The following is an 18,013-nucleotide window of genomic DNA, read 5'->3' as shown; positions in this document are numbered from 1 at the left end:
ACATAATGATGGTAAACAAAGTTATTTTCTTCAAGCAGTCTTTAAACAGTAGACTTAACACAGAATAGCTTAATTAGTTCACTTTAGTTTTAAGTGAGTGGGATTAGCCCTGAAAAGAGGTGTATCACTGGCTAACCGTGGTGTTCTACCTACAGTATTAAAACCACTGCATAAGCATGTGGTTATTATCTAATGGATTACTTTGATCAAAAGATTGTTACCCAGGGTGTTCTGTTAGGGAGCTCCCTGTGATGGTCCCTTTTGTGCCCCTGCATTATGATGCTAATTCATGTTGATGAAGATGTCCCCACGGGAAGCTGTGAGATGCTGGAGAACAGGACTGATCTTCAGTGAGAGTAAATCCTACTGAATTTGACTTTTTAAAATTTTGATTTATTTAGAAAATCAGACATTTGTATGGAAACATATGATAATTGATTATCTAAGGTATTCTGTGCTCTCGTAACACTGGATGGTAGCAAGTTTACTGAATTACAGCATTACTCTGTGTGTGTGTGTGTGTGTGTGTGTGTGTGTGCGCGCGCGCGCGCGTGTGACTGAAGAATGAAACCAGGGCCTAATTATCCTACACAAGTGCTCTAACATTGAGATGTATCGTCATAGTCACTGATTTTATGTCACTTCCAAGAGAAAAATTTTTGAAATTTATTCAAATTCTAAAACTTTTAACCCCCCCCCCTTTTTTTTTTGGCAAATTGTTCTTATCTGTCTTGCCCTGCATCTGTTATTAGATCTCACTGCCTTACCTGGCATTGACATACCATTAGGGGTTCTTTTGGCAATATTATTTTATCACATTTAGTTTTTTAAAAAGTAGAACTCATGAATCTCTTCCATATTTTACTTACCAAATGGCAAACTCTCTTCTTCCCAAAAGAAATTTCCTTTAAGGGATGGTAGACCACTTGTAATTCCCAGGCACTTAAAAAAGCAAAGAACAAACAAACAAAAAGCCTCTGCACTTTCTTGTTAGAAAGAGAAGGCCAGCCACTAACTCAGCCTGCTTTTTGATATTTCTTGCTAGAACTCAGACTATTAAGATTATCAGTAAAGATTATACTCAGTAAGGCTCACTGTACCAACTACATAGTCACAGCATGTGAGAAGCATACATGAAAAACACCCCACCAAAACCCTACAGTTCTCTACCTGTGTGGACAGAGGTACTTGGTACTGAGAGATGCCATGAAACACATTTGCAGTTCCCCTGTAGGGATGAATCCAAGAAAAAGCTCTGGGAGGCATGTTTTTATTGACACGGAATGTAACCCAGGGTATAAACAGAACTTAGAGATTTGGCTACTGTTGAGAGATAGTACATATAGAAACAAATCTCTGGTTTGGAAAAGTTGGAAAACTATTGTTCGAGTTGTACACTTTTCAGAATCATTGTTGAGTGGTCATTTTTCCAAATCTACTTCCACTAAAATCTTAAAGCTGTTTTGTAAATAAAAATATGAACAGTTCATTCTTATAATCACACAAGAGTTTTGAAGTTTAGCAGATGAAACCTCTAGAATTACCCCAATCTTTTAAAAACCTAAGTGGCAGTGATGAGTTCCAAAGACTAAATTAATACAAATTAATTGAAGAGTCTCTTTGGTTGGCTGTAAAACAAATACTACAATAGCTTGAAGCAAACATTCTTTCCAGTCTTTTTCACACATCTTCAGTTTCACAAAGTGCATGAGAATTGTTGAACATTTGATTTTTCCATGTGCAAATTATATTAGCATCATGGAGATGTAACGAGCATGGGGACTAAGATTGTTAGATGACCATGGTGGCTGGAAATAGAGTCCATGTTGGGAATTAGAAGATGGAAATTCTGTGTTTAGCCCACCACTGACTTAAGGTGGGATGTGGGCAAACCCTGTGGCTCGTGGAATTTAGGTTTCTTATAAAATGAAGGAATTACACAGACCACATAATTTGAGTCAACTTCTGATTTCCACACTTTATGACTCTATTATAAATAGATAACTAAGATTATCTTAGGATCTTTATTAGCTGAGCTTTTCATCATTCCAGTGTAGAGTCATGCAGAAATCTGTCTTCCACAACTGCTTATGTATTTAAAGTTTACTTGTATACATATTGGCTGAATTAAACATATCAGTCAGTAAGTGGAAGAAAGAAGTTTGGGACTCAAGGTATCCTATCCCTTTGCCTTGAAATAACTCAGCCTCTTGGCATTCAAATGATGTATTGGTAGTAGTTTTATAAGTTATTTTAGTAGGGATAATCATAGGTTTTCAAATAACTGTTAACAAGCGATACTTAAAGAATTAGCAATATGAATGGTAGGTGGATAGTTCTACAAGTGTATCTAAAATGACATTGTCTTTACTTTGTCACTTTACTGTGTTTCTCTCATGAGTAGGTAAGAGCTGTAATGTTACAACAAATCATCTTGTTTGTAATTGTAATGTAAGCTAGCATTACATATGATGTGATTTTTTCTTTTAATATATTTTATGAATTTGTGCAATTAGTGAAAATCAAAAAGAGGTACTTCTAGAGGGGAAAAGTGTCACTTGCCTGGTTAAAATCCTTACTTATGTAAATATCTCACATATTAGTTGGCTAGACAGCTGACAGCAACATAATATAATCTGATCAGTAGGCTACTTTTCTATGTGTTAAGCAGGTAGAGGAAAAAAATGTCTAAACGAAACATTTACAACCTATATATCATGTGAAATGTGTAACCATCTGATTTACAAGGAATTTACTGTGTTTTTTAAGTTAGAGAAGAAGCACAGGTTACCTTGTTTAACCAGTAGAATTTTTTTAATCCAGAAGTTGGCAGTGGGGAGGAGCAAGGGTAAAGCAATAGCCTAGTCTGCCCCAACTTCACAAAAGCTGGCATGATTATTAGCTTTGCTGGAAAATGTTGCATTCAGACTCTGGTATGAAGTCTCGCCAGTTATACTAGAAGAGATGTTCTTTTATCTTCTGATCAGAAAATAATAATTCTTTTTCTTCTTCCATGTGTTTCCAAGTTTATGCAACCTTCAAAACAATGGACAGTTCAGATGAAAAAATTGTGACGTTGGAGTGCTAGGTCAGTCGATATATGTGATCACAGGGAAGTACACCACCTGCCTGCTGCACAAACATTTGCCTAGAAATACAGATGGAAAACACAGAGTTCTCTTGTTTCCTCCGGTATCTTTTGGGTACTGAATACACATTCACTGTCTCCTCTGTTAGGAGTAAGGAATTTGATGCTTCCTTATATGATTACAACTTTCCTCTTCCACACTAAGTTAAGGTATTCACTGTGCAGACCTTCTTTGGGTAGGATGCTGGAGACCATTCCGCGTTTCCCTTGTTGCCACTATGCCATGGTTACCAGGTGTGCAGCCAGGGTCATTCTCTCTGCAGAATTGGCCAGTTATTTTTTTTTTTTTCCCAATGCCAAATGGATTTGGGTTCACTAGTTCATGGCTACCATACCAAAATATCCTTCAAAGGTGAGTTTAATATATGCATTGTCTTCTCCAGCTGATCAGCACACATCAGAATCTTCATCATCCGTGGGCAAGTACCTTCCCACTGCAGAGTTTCATGCAGTCAGCTCTTCGAGAGGTGTTCTTCTGCTGCTCTTCTGATGTGAAGCTAGTGTTGCATCATTAGGAGCATCTTCTTAAATGATCCAGTGCTCTGTGTTATTGAGGATGTGTACATTTTAAAAAATTACATATATATGTATATATATATAATTACATATATATATCCTTGTATAAATTATAGCAAGCTTTGTTACCTAATTCCATTCAAATTCTGGTAATGTTTTGTTGATTTTTATATTCCTTTGTATATTGTATTAAGTCATTAATCTTTTTGTTTTTGTTTTGTTTTCACTTTAGGGGACACTTAACAAATCCACTAGTTCAAGAAGCTTAAAATCTCTTGAACCTGAAAACAGTGAAACTGAGTTAGAAAGGATTTTGCGTCGCAGAAAGGTGACAGCAGAAGCAGATAGCAGTAGTAAGCTGGTTTGAATTCTCCACAGTCCTGTTCATCTCTGAAACTCTTCCTATAGCCCCTTTCTAACATAAAAGCATCTTTTAAAAATTGTTATTAACGTACTTATTTTTAATGTGAGTGAGAAGTATTGGGTGGGCAAAGGGTATTTCTGGATATCTTATAAGAACACTAATATATCTTTATTTATTGATCTATTTGGAGATAATTGGCATATATAGATCTGATTGTTTAATGTGAGGTTGCCTAGTGTGAAGACCTCAGGACAGGTTTGGGCAAGAATATAACATCAGTACAGGTTCTGGAACCAGCTTGCCTATTTTTGAATCCCAGTTTAGTCTTTTCTTCAGACCTTTTCTTTAGGTAAATCACTCAACTTTTCTATGCCTCCATGTCATCTATCAAGTGATGATAATAAACACACTGCTTCATAGGATTATTTTTAAGAAGTCAGTTAACATCAAAAGCACTTAATGCTGGGTCTGGCACAAAGGAAGCACACAGTAATTAGTAGTTTAAGTAATAATCACACTTCAGTTACAAATGCAGAAAAACCATCTTTACTTTTATATCCATTTATCTTATTGTTTCTGCTTCTGATGACCTGAGTGAGTGGGAAATTTTAGCTGTGTCACCAACTATAAAAGTACCATCTAAATGAGGCCAGAGCTCACAGTTTATGCAGTCAGGATAGCCATGTATTAAGCCTTAAAATCTGTTGCAGAACTGACTGGGAGTCATCAGTTGTTTTCATCGTTTGGTTGTAGGAATTAGTAGAAGCTCTTGCAAGGTTTTCCCCATTGGTCAGAAAGGAGGCTAACTTTGAAAAACTGGCATAGATGATGAGCAATCAGAGCTAGTGGGCTGAATCTTATAGACCTCATAAAGTGGATTTCAAATAGTCCATCATAACTCTTTAAATCTACAAAGTATTGAGTCATGTTGACCAAATTTAAGTGGTTTGAATATTAAAGATGGGGTTTGGGTCATATTAAACTCACTTTTTTATATAAGAATATATGCAAATAATTGAATAAATTGGTTCCCTGGATTAAAGTGAGCCAAATACCAGCCAGACTTTTATGAAAAGGGGAAAACTTTTCATCTTAAAAACAAAACAAAACTGTTCAGGTTTTAGATTAGTCTACAAATTATTCTATTAAAATCCTACAGGGATTCTTTCTCACACAGTTAAATAACCACTTCTTAGGAACATTAAAGGGGTCACTTTAACACACAGGCACTTAGCAGCTTCCCGGTCAGTCATCATTCATTTTGTGATTTGACCTGAGTTATCTTTTCCATCCTTAAAGTATTCCTGCAGGCATTGTCATTTTTTAGGACTCTGTAGATGACTGTTTTTTAGGACAGAGTCATTTGCATTTTGTGTTTTGCCATGGACTATATTGTTTCTCCAGAAACATTCTTACTTCACTCATGAATTGTATCAAACATGTATAACACTCACTGTTTCAGAGTTACCTTTCAGTGGAAGAAATATTTTTCTTTCCTTTAGTCAATATAAGAGTAGAATACTGTATTTCAAAGAGTGGTGAAGTAATAGTGTAGTGGCATAGTGAGAATCTCTCATTTTAACTTGCATGTCGCTAAAACACATGGTTTATCATTTGAGGGACATTAGAATAAAAGATACAAATTCAGTAGAACCACGAGTACATGAGGGAGTAACAATTAAGCAGAGATTTTGAGCTTCTTAAAGCCAAGGCAGTATAGCAGCAAAATGAAAGAAACAAACAAGTTTTCATCATGTAAAACCAACAAACAAACAAAACCCTTTTCCAGTAGTATCAACATTTCTCAGCATTAAACTGGAAACGGCATTTACCCTGTGAAGCTTTTTATAAATATCACATGATTACAAAGTACAAATTCCAGGAGAGGGAATGAGGAAGCAGCTAAAGCATGATGGCTACATGGGTACATGGCAGGTGTCAAATGACAGAGAGCAGGCCTTAGCTAGGTTTCTGCCTTACTTGCACTTGTACCTCCGAGACTGTTTGCTTCTGTACATGGAATACATGTACATGGAAGGCACACAAGCAGAGAAAGGAAGCATCACAAAGAAGAGCCTGAGTTTTGCAGCACTCGGGTCCCTGGTTCGTGGATGTCTCCTCAGGGGCAGGGATGCACCACTTTTTCCGGTTTTCTCTGGACTCGATTGATGATGTTCCCTTGCCTTCCTTGGCTTAGTGGCCTGTTGTACAGACATCTCACAGGGCAGCAGGGGCTTTGTAGAAAACAGTGTGTGACTTAAGCAGGATGCAGTAATAATCTCAAACATTATGTGTTTTTCTTGATTTCTTTTTATATGTAAGAAAAATAAGAGGTCTGGCTCAGCTCACTACTCTTCCCCGTTTTTAATTGGCTTTGGTTAGTTGAACAAGCAGCAGGCGTCTATGTATTCAGAAACAGATCTTGCCTCCCTACAAGGACAGATTGTTTAAAGCTATCTAGTGCTGTAGTAGCAATTGTCCAAGGACAGAATAGAGCTGATCTGAAGCAAATCTTGAATTTAATTTCACATTTGTATTTTCAGGACCTTTCTTTCTTGCTTTTTTCCTGCTCTTTCTGTCTTTTCTCCCACATCCCCATGCAACATCAGGCTTAACATTTAATGTAGCTGCAAGGAAAAGCTCCTTTCAATCAGAATATTCAATAATGTCACCACCTGTCTGCCCACGTGGTTTAGAGGAAATAAGTAAAGCAGTCAGAGACCAATGCTTTGTGGGCTGGGGCTTTTAGTTTCTCTGTTTTTTCTATATGGATTTAGCAAAAGAGGTATTCAGTAGATTGGCTGAGGAATTTTCTAGTTCCTCTTAGTTGGTTTTCTACAGTTGACATACTGTACTGTTGTAGTACATCAGAAGCACTCATAGCTAAATGTAGGAACAAAATTTCAGAGCTAAATATCAATGATCATGGATTAACTAGTATTCTGAATTGTGCCTACTAGGAATTTCCATCTCAGTAGACGAGCTGACATTTTTTAACGATAAAAAGACGCCTGCACTTTACTTAGTAAGCATCTTTCAAGGTTATTCTCTTACTTCATTTTTTAAAAATTATCATTAAACTTGCATATTTGTGACTTTGTAAGTCTGTTTTAAAAGCATTCAAGCTATAGTTACAGGAAAGATACAGTAGAATCTTGCTTAGAGAAGAAGTACCTTTGATAGACTCTTTCTACCTAAAGATAGAAAAAAAAAAGTCATGAAAAGGGAAAGTTTCAATGCACAGAATTTTTAGATTGGTATGCCAATTATTTCAATAACAAGCTCTATTGTAGTTTTTAAATGCTGTCCCAAAGAACAGAAAAGTCAAAAAGGTAAACAGCCAGATTCTTTGTCACTTAATTTCTGTAATCCTGTGTCTATGTTATAAGAGGCAATAATCCACTTCTCATTCACATTAAAATGAAAATGTTCAGAAAAGCTGTTCAGTGCTCAAGAAGGCATCATAAGCTTTTTAAAAAGAGCCTTTTGACACTGTTTCATTTTCTGTGTTAAATGCAAATCTGAGTTTTGGGAAGAATTAACTCTTCAGAGGTGAAATGGCTCAAGCAGGGCTGTCAGAAAGCCATCCTCTGGGAGGAGAAAAGCATTTTCACTCTTCTCATATTGCTGGGAACTCTGGTCAGTGAGGGAACTGTGGCCTGGGACTTTGTAGTTTCTTAAAGGTCTGCATATAATTTCTCAGCATGGCCCTAGTGCCCTGAAAAGCAGTAGTGCCACCAAAGAAAAGCAGATTGACAGTAGGAACTTTTTCTTTTCCCAGCATGCTCTTGAAATTTTTAACAAACTTGGCCTTTTTACATCTTGAGGGATTTTCACCTAATCTGTTTTTCAGTGCCATATTAATAAGCATCACACAAATGATTAAACTTGAGGTATGTGTTTGGTTTCAAGGTCCAACTGGGATATTAGCCACCTCAGAGTCCAAATCCATGCCAGTGTTGGGTTCTGTATCCAGTGTAACAAAAACAGCCTTGAACAAGAACACTCTGGAGGCAGAATTCAACAGCCGGTCTCCCCTCACACCTGAGCCAGGTGAAGGGTCCTGTAAATTGGAAGGATGCACAAGTTCCGATGTTACATTTCAGTAAGTAAAAATGCTCTTTATTAAGTACTGTGTGGAAGAATCCATAATGACTAACATGTGTTTCTTTGGTTGGTTTTTCATGAGAGAGATTTTGACTCAGCTCGCCAGTTATCTTCTTCTTTCCTTTGATGAGCCAACTTTTCTTCTAGTCACCCAGCTTAGAAGTTTTGTTCAAAACAAATACACGCCTAAAGAGAATTCCTTCCCATCAGCTGGTTTAACCATCACATTCTTATTCTATAGAAAGAAATGACTAGCATCAGAAGATAATTAATATTTCAAAGTTACATGCTTAGTTCATCTCTCTTAAAGGTTCCTGAGCAACCGAAGAAGATACTAGATCTTTCTGGGCTACTTTGGAGAGTACTTTTGTACAGCCTTATCTTCTGGTCCTCGGTAACAGTTGTGCCTTCATACGGCTCTAGCCTAAGAAAGAAATGCACTATACAGAATAATCTATATTGACTGGCTTCAAAATGCCACTTTGTCAAAGAGTTCTGGTAGAGGATCACTTTGTTTTATAACAATGGCGAGCTCTTTTTGAAATTAGTCTACAGTTTCGCTTTAGTTCTCTCACCAGGATGTCAGCTAGTTTGTCAGTTAAAGAAAAGGAAGAGGTGAGATAAATCAGATCAGTTGAATATTATAATCACAGTTAATTAAACCTCTGATTTCCTGCTCTGTCAGGAGAGAAAGAGCCCCTTTTCTGTAGTTTATCTTAGCTTAAAAGGTGAAACCTGGACAAATGAAATTGAAATTCAATTTGGATCTATTTTTGCCAACTGGTATTTTATCCTCTTTTGCATTTTTCTCATTGGTACTATTAACTTTTCTCCCCTCCACCCTCTCTCTTTTGGAATGAATGGCCTTTTTCGCTGATTTACAGTTTTATCTAATTTCATTGTGTTTAAAAGCACATTTTCTCCTACAGTCATGTGTTTCCTTTCTTTTGACTAGAGTCATTTGCACAGTTCTTACAGAAAGATGATCTATATTCATTCTTCATCTTTCCTATTAAATTTGTTTAACACCTAATTTGACATCAACAATCTGGCTACATTTGAACCAATATCTAGACACAAAAGCAATTTGGCTGAGACAAGTTAGTTTCTGAGAAATGCTTCAGTGAGTGTGTATAGATTTTTTTTCCTTTACCATTTTACACAGATAATCTTAATCAGAAAATACTACAACTCCTTCCTCCTTTTGTCTGCCTTTTATTCTCCAAAAGTAAGTGGAAATTACATTTCCAAGAAAGGAAATGAAATAATTGCAGGCCCAAGGTCTGTAAAATATGTGTTGAATTGACAGTGAAAAGGATCCATGTGCTGACAGACACAGTTGTTAGATGCCATAAAGACCGATGTGAAGCTCAATTTATTTCTCATCTTGCTTGTTCAATGACTGCTTAAGAGACACGCTTCAATTTAATTTATCTACTTAAAGTGCTAATACAAATACTGTGTGCTGCTGTATTAACTTTTAAACTTTGTAACCTAATGCTTGATTATTCAGTTCTTGACATTCTCTAGCTGAAATATCCCAATGCCATATATTTTCATAGACAGTCATTTAGCAAATAAGAGCACCTTTTTGAAACATCCATTTCTTTAAGCACAGCTAACCCAAATGAATCAAGAAAATTTCGTGAATGTACAGGGCAATTATTCACTTCCCAGACACACATGTTTCATTCATTTATGTTGAAACATAGCTTTTTGGTGACTTAAGAAGCTAATGCAGTTACCTGCAAGCTTTAAAAATAAAAATTCATGTTATTTGTCAGTATCCTTTGAAACTGGTCCAGGTGCTAGGAATGAGAAAGGTTATTGTCAGGTCTGTTTCTAACTAACTTTGACTAACAGGTTTACTCTAACTCCTGGCTAGTATAATAGAGGCAGCAACCGCAGTGTCCCTTCCTCATAGATTTGACGTGGCTATAGACTCGAGAGTTAGGTCGACAATGAAAAAAACTGAAATGTTTCCTTTGCTTTTTTTTTTTTTTTTTTTTTTTTTTTTTTTTTGTCTTTTTTCTTTTTATCGGCACTAGGGATTGAACTCAGACTGCCTGCTTGCAAGGCAGGTGCTTATGCCGCTGAGCTAAATCCCCAGCCCCTTCCTTTGCATTTTAAAAGCATCTTTGCATACAAGTAGTTGTACTTTAATTTTGATCTTTGCTTACACTGCCATAGGATTTCCAGTGAGTAGCACTGTCAGTTTGTCACAGGAGACATGGTCACGGCAGAACGCCGCTCACAGTAGTCAATACATCAGTAATTTTTCTCAACATGCTGACCCCACACCTTCACTTTCTCTGCATCCCTGCCCTTCTCACCTTTCTTCCTCCTTCCACTTAGGCCTCTTTGGCCTGGTTCCAATCCAGTCTGGACCCTTTGCTTGTATTCTCCCCTCTACCTACCACGTTCTTTCCCCCAGGGCTAGATGGCTTTCTCTCTCCCTCCACCATTTCTTTGGTCAGATGCCATCTAATCAGTGTGGCACCCTGAACATATTTAAAATTGTAACTCATCATCCCATAAATTCTGATTCTCCCACCCCACCCCATTTTCTCATGGCAGTTATCGCCTTCTAACACACTCTATCCTTCATTTATTCCTTTTTTTCCCTTCCCTGTACTGGAAGGGAAGCTCCACGAGGGTAGGACTTTTGTTGTTTCATCACTGGTGTATCTCAGATGCCTGGCACAGTTCCTGGCAGATGGTGAGATCTCAGTAAAAGAGTGAGCACATTTTTTTTTTTTTTTTTTTGTCTTTTTCATTTTTATCGGCACCAGGGATTGAACTCACGACTGCCTGCTTGCAAGGCAGGCGCTTATGCCGCTGAGCTAAATCCCCAGCCCCTTGAGCACATTTTTCAGTATTAATTGAACAGCAGAGTATCAGTCAGTTAACCAGCGTCCTCTCATTACTCAACAGTCACATGTGCATACCAATTAGATACATATTACAGGTTTTGGTTGGTTGGCTTGCTAGATTATTTGATTTGTAAAATGTTACCTCAAGTTATTTATATTCACTCCATCGTGCATATCTTCTTTACTTTTATACCTACATGAGAGAACAAGATCAGGGACCCAAGAATACCTGGTGATGACAGAAGAACCTATCTGTGCTCACTGGATTGGCTCATATGGACAGGACAGTTTGCTCACCTCCCAGAAAGATTTTAACTGGAAAGAGAAACAAAGCTGTTTGCTGCGTAGTCTTTACTTAACTAGAAATTTAACTTTGGCAGTTTTCCTTGGAAAGTTTTTTCCTTTCAATAAATTCCCAGAATCAACACATGTGATTACTATATTCCAAACAGTTGAATGACTCCTGTAAATTATGAAGTTAGAAATAAAAGGTTTATTGCTTTAGATCTATGAGAAAGCAAGAGACACTTGATACTTAATTATAAGGATTAATTAAAAGTAATGCTCTTGTCATAAGCATAAACAAAGCAAGAGTTTTCTGTTTTGCTTTTTTTTAAAGAAAAAAATAGAGTTTAGGGAACTGTATTCTATATTAATAATAGCTTTAAAACATTTGTGTGCTTTCTAATAAGTATATAATATCTAGTCATAATAAATCTCATGGTAAGTTTGAATTTCATTAATTTTGATTGGCTATACTTCAGGCAGAAATTATGCTCACTCTCTCTTTACGCTGTGAAAGGGAAATAATGGGGCAAGCAAATGAATGGTATAACCTGATTGTTGCTTCCTTTCCCTTTCTTGTTGATATAGATTAATCTGATAATGTTAAGAAGTTGCAAGACAACTATTTAAGCTAATCAATGAGTAGCATAGTAAATACAAAAGAAAATTCGGAACTGTCTAATATTAAAAGAAATTACCCTGTTGCTTTCAGACAACTGTAGCAAAGTACTGGGAAATAAGCTAACCAAGTGTTGCATAAGGTTGGAGCAACAAGAATAATTTGTATCTTCATGTATAAAAGCCTACAGACTGTTTTCTTTCTTCCTTCCTTCCTTCCTTCCTTTCGTTTCTTTGTTTCTTTCTTTCAAGGATTGAACTCACAACCTTGCATTTGCCAGGCAAGTGCTAATGCCACCGACTCTATTCCCAGCACATTATTTTTTTTTTTTTTGTCCAATAGCCAATAAAGGGGCATACTTTAAAGTAAACTTTAGAAATTAGCCTATTGGAACACCACTAAAGCTACTTTAGTCCTCAGTATAAATTTCATTCATACATTTTTACTTAATTGATTATTTCAGACATGCTGAAGAGTAGTTTATTCCCAGAAGTTAAATATCTTAAAAATGGTTAGCTCTTATCAATGGAGTAGAAAGATGCTTTAATAAATAGTAATATATTTTGAAGAAGAGTTGCTATAAATTGAGTTGTTGTAAAAATGTATATTCTAAGCGGGGTGTGGTGGCCCATGCCTATAATCCCAGCACTCCAGAGCCGAGGCGGGAGGATTGTCACGAGTTCAAGACCAGCCTGGGCTACAAAGTGAGCTCAGGGAAGCCTGGATTGCATAGTGAAACCCTGTTTCAAAAAGATAAAATAACAACAAAAACATATTCTAAAGCCCTAAATAAATTTACTATATCCACTTGATTTCATACTTTTTAATTACCTTTTTAAACAAGAAAACTGAGTGCTTAGTTACCCTTTGTTTTAGGGTTATCTCTGTTAAGAAAAGCAGGACAGAGGGTTCATCAGTTTGGAGGAAGAGCTGAGAAGTTTTTTGTTTTTCGTGTTTTTTTTTTTAAAGCAAGAAAGGAATTTGTTATTTATTTTGTGTGTCTGTACTGGGAAGACAGATCTAAGGCTTGTTGTTGAAGAGCCAGTGGTATCTTTGAGGCCAGCATTAGAGGGGCTGCATGGCTAGTGATCCTGCTTAGGTCCTAATCTGGGTGATCATTCTAGGACTGGTCACACAGCTTTCTAAGCAGCAAGGGAACTACTGTTGTTGGTCATATCTTAAAGATGTGCTGAGCAGATGTATAAAGTTTTCGCTTCCCAAACCAGGCAGAAGCTTGAGGATCATGTGTTCCAGCATCTTCTCATTTCTGAAAACACTCTCACCTGAAGTGGCCTTGCTCTTCTAAGTGGAGCTTTGTTTTTTATGCAAGTTCACCTTTTCTCTTAATTAACTTCAGAAAGATGAATGTCCTCCTACTAGATAAACCAGGCAGTCAGTCACCTCAGAGATGGCTTGTCACCTGAAACTGCTCACTGAGCAAGAGCCCATCTGAAAGGCAGCTCAGGTTCCACCACACTGTAATGGTGTGAGCATGGTGACTTCCCAGCTCTGACCTTTTATCTCGGTCATTCCCAAAGGTCTATTAAAGCCACAGTTGCCAAAGACTTCGAGAATACTTCTCTAAATCATCACACTTCTCTTCAGTCTTAGATCCCCCAAAACTGGTAAGCTTCATCAAACTCTATTAAATTTCCTTTTAAACCACCAGACAGTCAGTTAGCTTGCTTTTTTTTTGTTTGAGAGGTCAAAACAGGTCACATTTTGCCTTAGGAGAATTTAAAAAACAAAAAGCCCACGTAGCAATTATAGGACTTCAATACAAAAATGTCTGATTCCAGTGAAACCATTTTTATTTTAATTTGCATTTAATTTCCAGATCTGTGGTGTCTCTAAATACGTATGACTTTTGGCCCCCTACAGATTTATTTTTGTAAGAGTTCATCTCATTTGGGCCATTAGCTGAATGCCAAAGGATAGTTGATAAAAGAGAAATTTTAGATATCTCTTGGGTGGTGTGACCAGTCAAACATTTCTATGGAAGAAAAAAGTTTAATTGCCTTTCAAGTTTCTAATTAAAAGTAGGATTGATTTTATCATTTTTGACCTCTAATGAGGCTGTTCAGTTTTATTCATTATTTCCAGCGTTAAACTAATACTTGTACAGAAAAATGAAGTGGAAAAATACTGGTTTTTAAAAATTGGGCTGGGAAATCTGAGCCTTGAAATATGTTAGCAAATAGAAATTGAGATTCTTTCTTTTAGGGACGCTTGGCATAGAACAATTCGCTCAGGCATTGATCTCAGCAGGAAATTAAATTGCTTGTCCATATAACCATTTAAGTGAGATTTGGGCTAACATTTTGTTCAAATGGAGACTAGGGAACTTCTTTTAGTCTCTGTGGTGGAAGGAGTAGGTTTTGCTCCAGTTACTCCTACTCCCTCCATTTCTCTATCATTTCCTCTTTCTTTCTGTGCTCTGTGCATGTGTGTGTGCGTGTGTGTGTGTGCATGTGTGTGTGTAAGCTCACATGCTCTACATGGCAAGCAGGAGGGGAAAAAGGACACGCTCCCTGTACTTAGTAAACATTTATTTCTGAGAAGAAAGTACTAGCTAACCGAATGAACCACATGGACGTTCCCGCTTAATTTGATGCTCTTATACAATTAAAGGATTTGCTCTGCTCTCAACTGTAATCTTAGTACTGCTGAATTGTGTATTGACTGCAGGAAACTGCTCTGTTCGGCAAAAGCACTACCACAATAGTTCTCCATGTGTGCCTGTACATGGACAATTAAGTTCAAACAACAAAATTAGCAGAACAACTGGATGTTCTGGAAGTTGAGATCCGTTTACTTAGTCTTTTCTTCCTTCCCTCACCCCACCGCAGGAGTTATCCTGTGGACCACCGGAAAGATCAGCCGTTAGTATTGTCTTACATGTGCTCTGAGTGGCTGTACAGACAGCAGCTTCTGCCACAGTAATTGTTCCGGATGTATTACACCTAGTGCAGAAATGACTGGTAAAATGCTGTTGAGTAAATCTCTAAATTACAGTTAAAATGCTGCTGAGTAATTCTTAATTCTCTCAAAGAATCAATTGCCTTGTAACATTTGCTCCCAGTTGCAAGCACCCATGATTTTATAAGATTTTGTATAAAATATATCATTTCTGTAAATTGCTTTTGGTACTTTGTAGTTCCTTTAAAGCGTTTTTCAATAGTTTTGTAGTGTTTGTTTCTTTTTATTTGTATATAGTAAACTACAGTGGAGTTTTTTCATTTACTCAGGTAGAAGTAGCTGATTAAAATGTAACAGCAGATTTCAAGATAAACTGATCAAACTTTAATCTGTTAAAATACATTTCATTTGAAATACAATTTATCATACAATTATGAAAAATGACAGATTGAGTCCTTTGTGACTTTCCATTTTAAAAGAGTTCAAAGAACATAATACAGTGGAAAGAATTATTTTTAAAAATACTGACCCCAAAACATTGAAAGCACAAGTACTTTGTGCTTAGTATCCTTCTTAGGGAGCCAGTTTTATGCATGGTGAATTTTGAGGACGACTTCATGTCTCATAAAATATTCTTGTAAATAACACCTGGCTTTTAATGAATTTTCATGGTGATTTAAAGTTGTGCAAAATTACAAAAAGCAGAAACAGGTCTGAGACAAAGTATCACATGCATTTCATCATCTTTGCTGAGCTAAGCTCAGTCACTTCACACATTATCATTGCTGGTTTTGCTGGTGAGCATGATGCAATTTCTGAAACTGTACATACCTATGGTCCAATTTGCACTAAAAGATCCAGTAATCTTCATGGTGCCCATAGTGGGACATGAGCCACACCTGTGTGGCAGTTGCAGAACTAGAGGAAATATGCTGAGCATGGAGCCCTGGGGGTCTTTGCCCGAGCCATGATTACCTGTGTTAGTACTGAGGGCCAGTCAGCACCTAGAGGCTGATGTCAGATTTTCAAACACAGAGACATTCTGTTTAATAATGTTTCTTTCTATAGTTAAAAATTAGTTTCTCCCACAAATAGAAGGAATGCAAATGGACAGACAAGCTAATGTATTCCTCGAGCTAAAATCAAATTTTTAAGAAAGTACACAAAGCCAAAATTTTGAGCTTTGTTCTACTTCCTTTATATTAAAAGTATGAAAATTGACAGTAATATAGAAAGTTTTTTGTTGTTTTTTAAACTTTATGTCATGAGATCTTGGACAGGTTTATTAAAGGCTTTTGAAAAATAGGGTTTCGGAAAGAAACAATAAAAACTGTCTCTGCTGCAATGCCACTTCTGTTCACTGCTCTAGTTTTAGAAACTATGTAAAGGGTTTGAAAAAAAAGGTAAGATGTATTTTTACACTAGGGAAAATAGAAGGCTGACTTCCTCTTTGGAGTTTTCCAGGAAACTACTTTATAAAGACGAATTTAAATCCTTCCGTTTTCTGTCCTTGAAGGTGGTAAATATGATTGTGGTTTTATCCATTTTGACTGTAAATGAAACAGAGTTCAGACCGTCCGGCTGTGCGTCATTTGTTGGATGGCTGCCACAGACTAATGCAGACGTCCCACTGGGAGACCAGAGAAGAGCTATACTTTGATTCACCAGATTGTGTTAAATAGTCCAGCTGTTGCGATTTGAAAGATAGTTACCTCAGAAGTGAAATAGAAATGAACTTGGCATTTATGCCTCGAACCATTTTTATACTGTTTGGCAATCAGCTTTTCAGAGGTAGCATTTTATAAAATAACTCTCACCGCTTAAAAGTTTCATTCACTGTAATGTTCAAAATGTCCCACCTGTATATTATCAGTAAAATTAAGCTTGAGTGATATGCAGAATTTGCATGAAATAAGCATTTTCCCCTTCATTTCATGAGCTTTGATTGTATTCAATTGAGCTCAGAACCATGTAGATTAGGGCTCTTTTGGGCATTAGTTAATTTGAATTGCAGCCGAAATGTTAGCTAGAATGTTGTTGAATATAATTGAACACGGAAAGTTGATTTTGAAAGGAATTTCACTGAATGCAAACAATGATGTGCTTTTTAAAAATTAGAACACTGTGCTTTAGTTTCTTGTGACACAGTCCGAGAAATCACTGAATCTCTTTATAAAGTTCAGCTTTAGTGGAACCATTTGCAATTGTTCTGATTCTTCTGGTACTGGTAAAATTTGGAGTCAGATCTTTTTCCTTTTACCAGCAAGGGGCCCTGCCAGGTGATGCCCACATTTTGGTTCTCCTGCAACTGAGGAACAGTAGCTACTTCCTGAAAGGGCACCATCTTGTGCTGGGTACCAGGCTTCATCGGGTGGCATAGATTGGTATGCTATGTTCAAGCTTTTATATTGCTTGGTGGTTTTGTTTTTGTCTTGAAGTCACATTTGAACAAATGTCTAAAGTGACCCTGAGAAATATCTATTGGAATGAATCATAAATAACTACCGTATTTTGTTGCAAGTAAAAACTAATGGCCAGGAGATCAAGATTCCAGTTTTTGTCCTGTATCTGCTGTCAACAAGTTGTGTGCCTTGGACAAATCATTTCACCTCACTCTTCTAGACTCATCTAAAGAGTAAAGAGGCTACACTAACCCGTGTTAGTGATCCCTTTTGGCTTGTATGTGCCAGGATTTTAGTTTCACTTCCTGTCCTCTTTGACATTTTTAGGCTGATTAAAGCAGAAAAACTGAACAGAATAATCATATTCTGTAATTCCTGTTGGACTGTTAGATTTATGCTTCCAGGATTTCAGTGTTGGGGGAAATAGCCAAAGTTCATCCTCTAAAATCTTCCACTCTGGGTGCCTTGAATGAGAGTTTGGATTCTACGTAGTGTCCTCAAACAAGCTCTCTGGCTTTTCCTGTGGGATGAGGATGGAAATAGGGGAAGGAGGCCATAAGAAAGGTCCTAATTCCAGAAGAAACCTTGGGCAACTCCCCAGGAGAAACAGAGATGGACCTAGTGATGTCCAATCAGGAGGAACTACAAACTACAGAGGGGAACCCCCCCCCCCAAAAAAAAAAAAACCAAGAGATAGTTTGAAGGGAAGAACATTAGAGAAACAGATCTAAAAGATGCAGAGGTATATAAATCAGTAAACATGCTCAAATTGGCCCATGG

The 18,013-nt window shown here is 37.1% G+C and overlaps 1 protein-coding gene across 3 annotated transcripts in view; it reads left to right on the top strand.

Moving 5' to 3' along the window:
• Shtn1 (shootin 1) overlaps window positions 1–18,013 on the top strand; it is a 91,773-nt gene that overhangs the window by 68,821 nt on the left and 4,939 nt on the right. For 2 of the 3 annotated variants that reach the window (XM_023561611.2, XM_003479638.4), the window contains 2 exons: window positions 3,897–4,017; window positions 7,941–8,133. The exons of the other annotated variant lie outside the window; for it this stretch is intronic. In XM_023561611.2, coding sequence (XP_023417379.1) covers window positions 3,897–4,017; window positions 7,941–8,133 — 314 coding nt within the window. The remainder of the gene's footprint in view (window positions 1–3,896; window positions 4,018–7,940; window positions 8,134–18,013) is intronic. 3 annotated transcript variants of the gene reach the window in all.

This window comes from Cavia porcellus, unplaced genomic scaffold (assembly GCF_034190915.1).
Source record: "Cavia porcellus strain 051 isolate PalLab524CR breed Dunkin Hartley unplaced genomic scaffold, mCavPor4.1 scaffold_2, whole genome shotgun sequence".
NCBI lineage: Eukaryota > Metazoa > Chordata > Mammalia > Rodentia > Caviidae > Cavia > Cavia porcellus.
The sequence above is the reverse complement of the archived record's forward strand: the minus strand, read 5'-3'. Positions and strand labels throughout refer to the sequence as shown.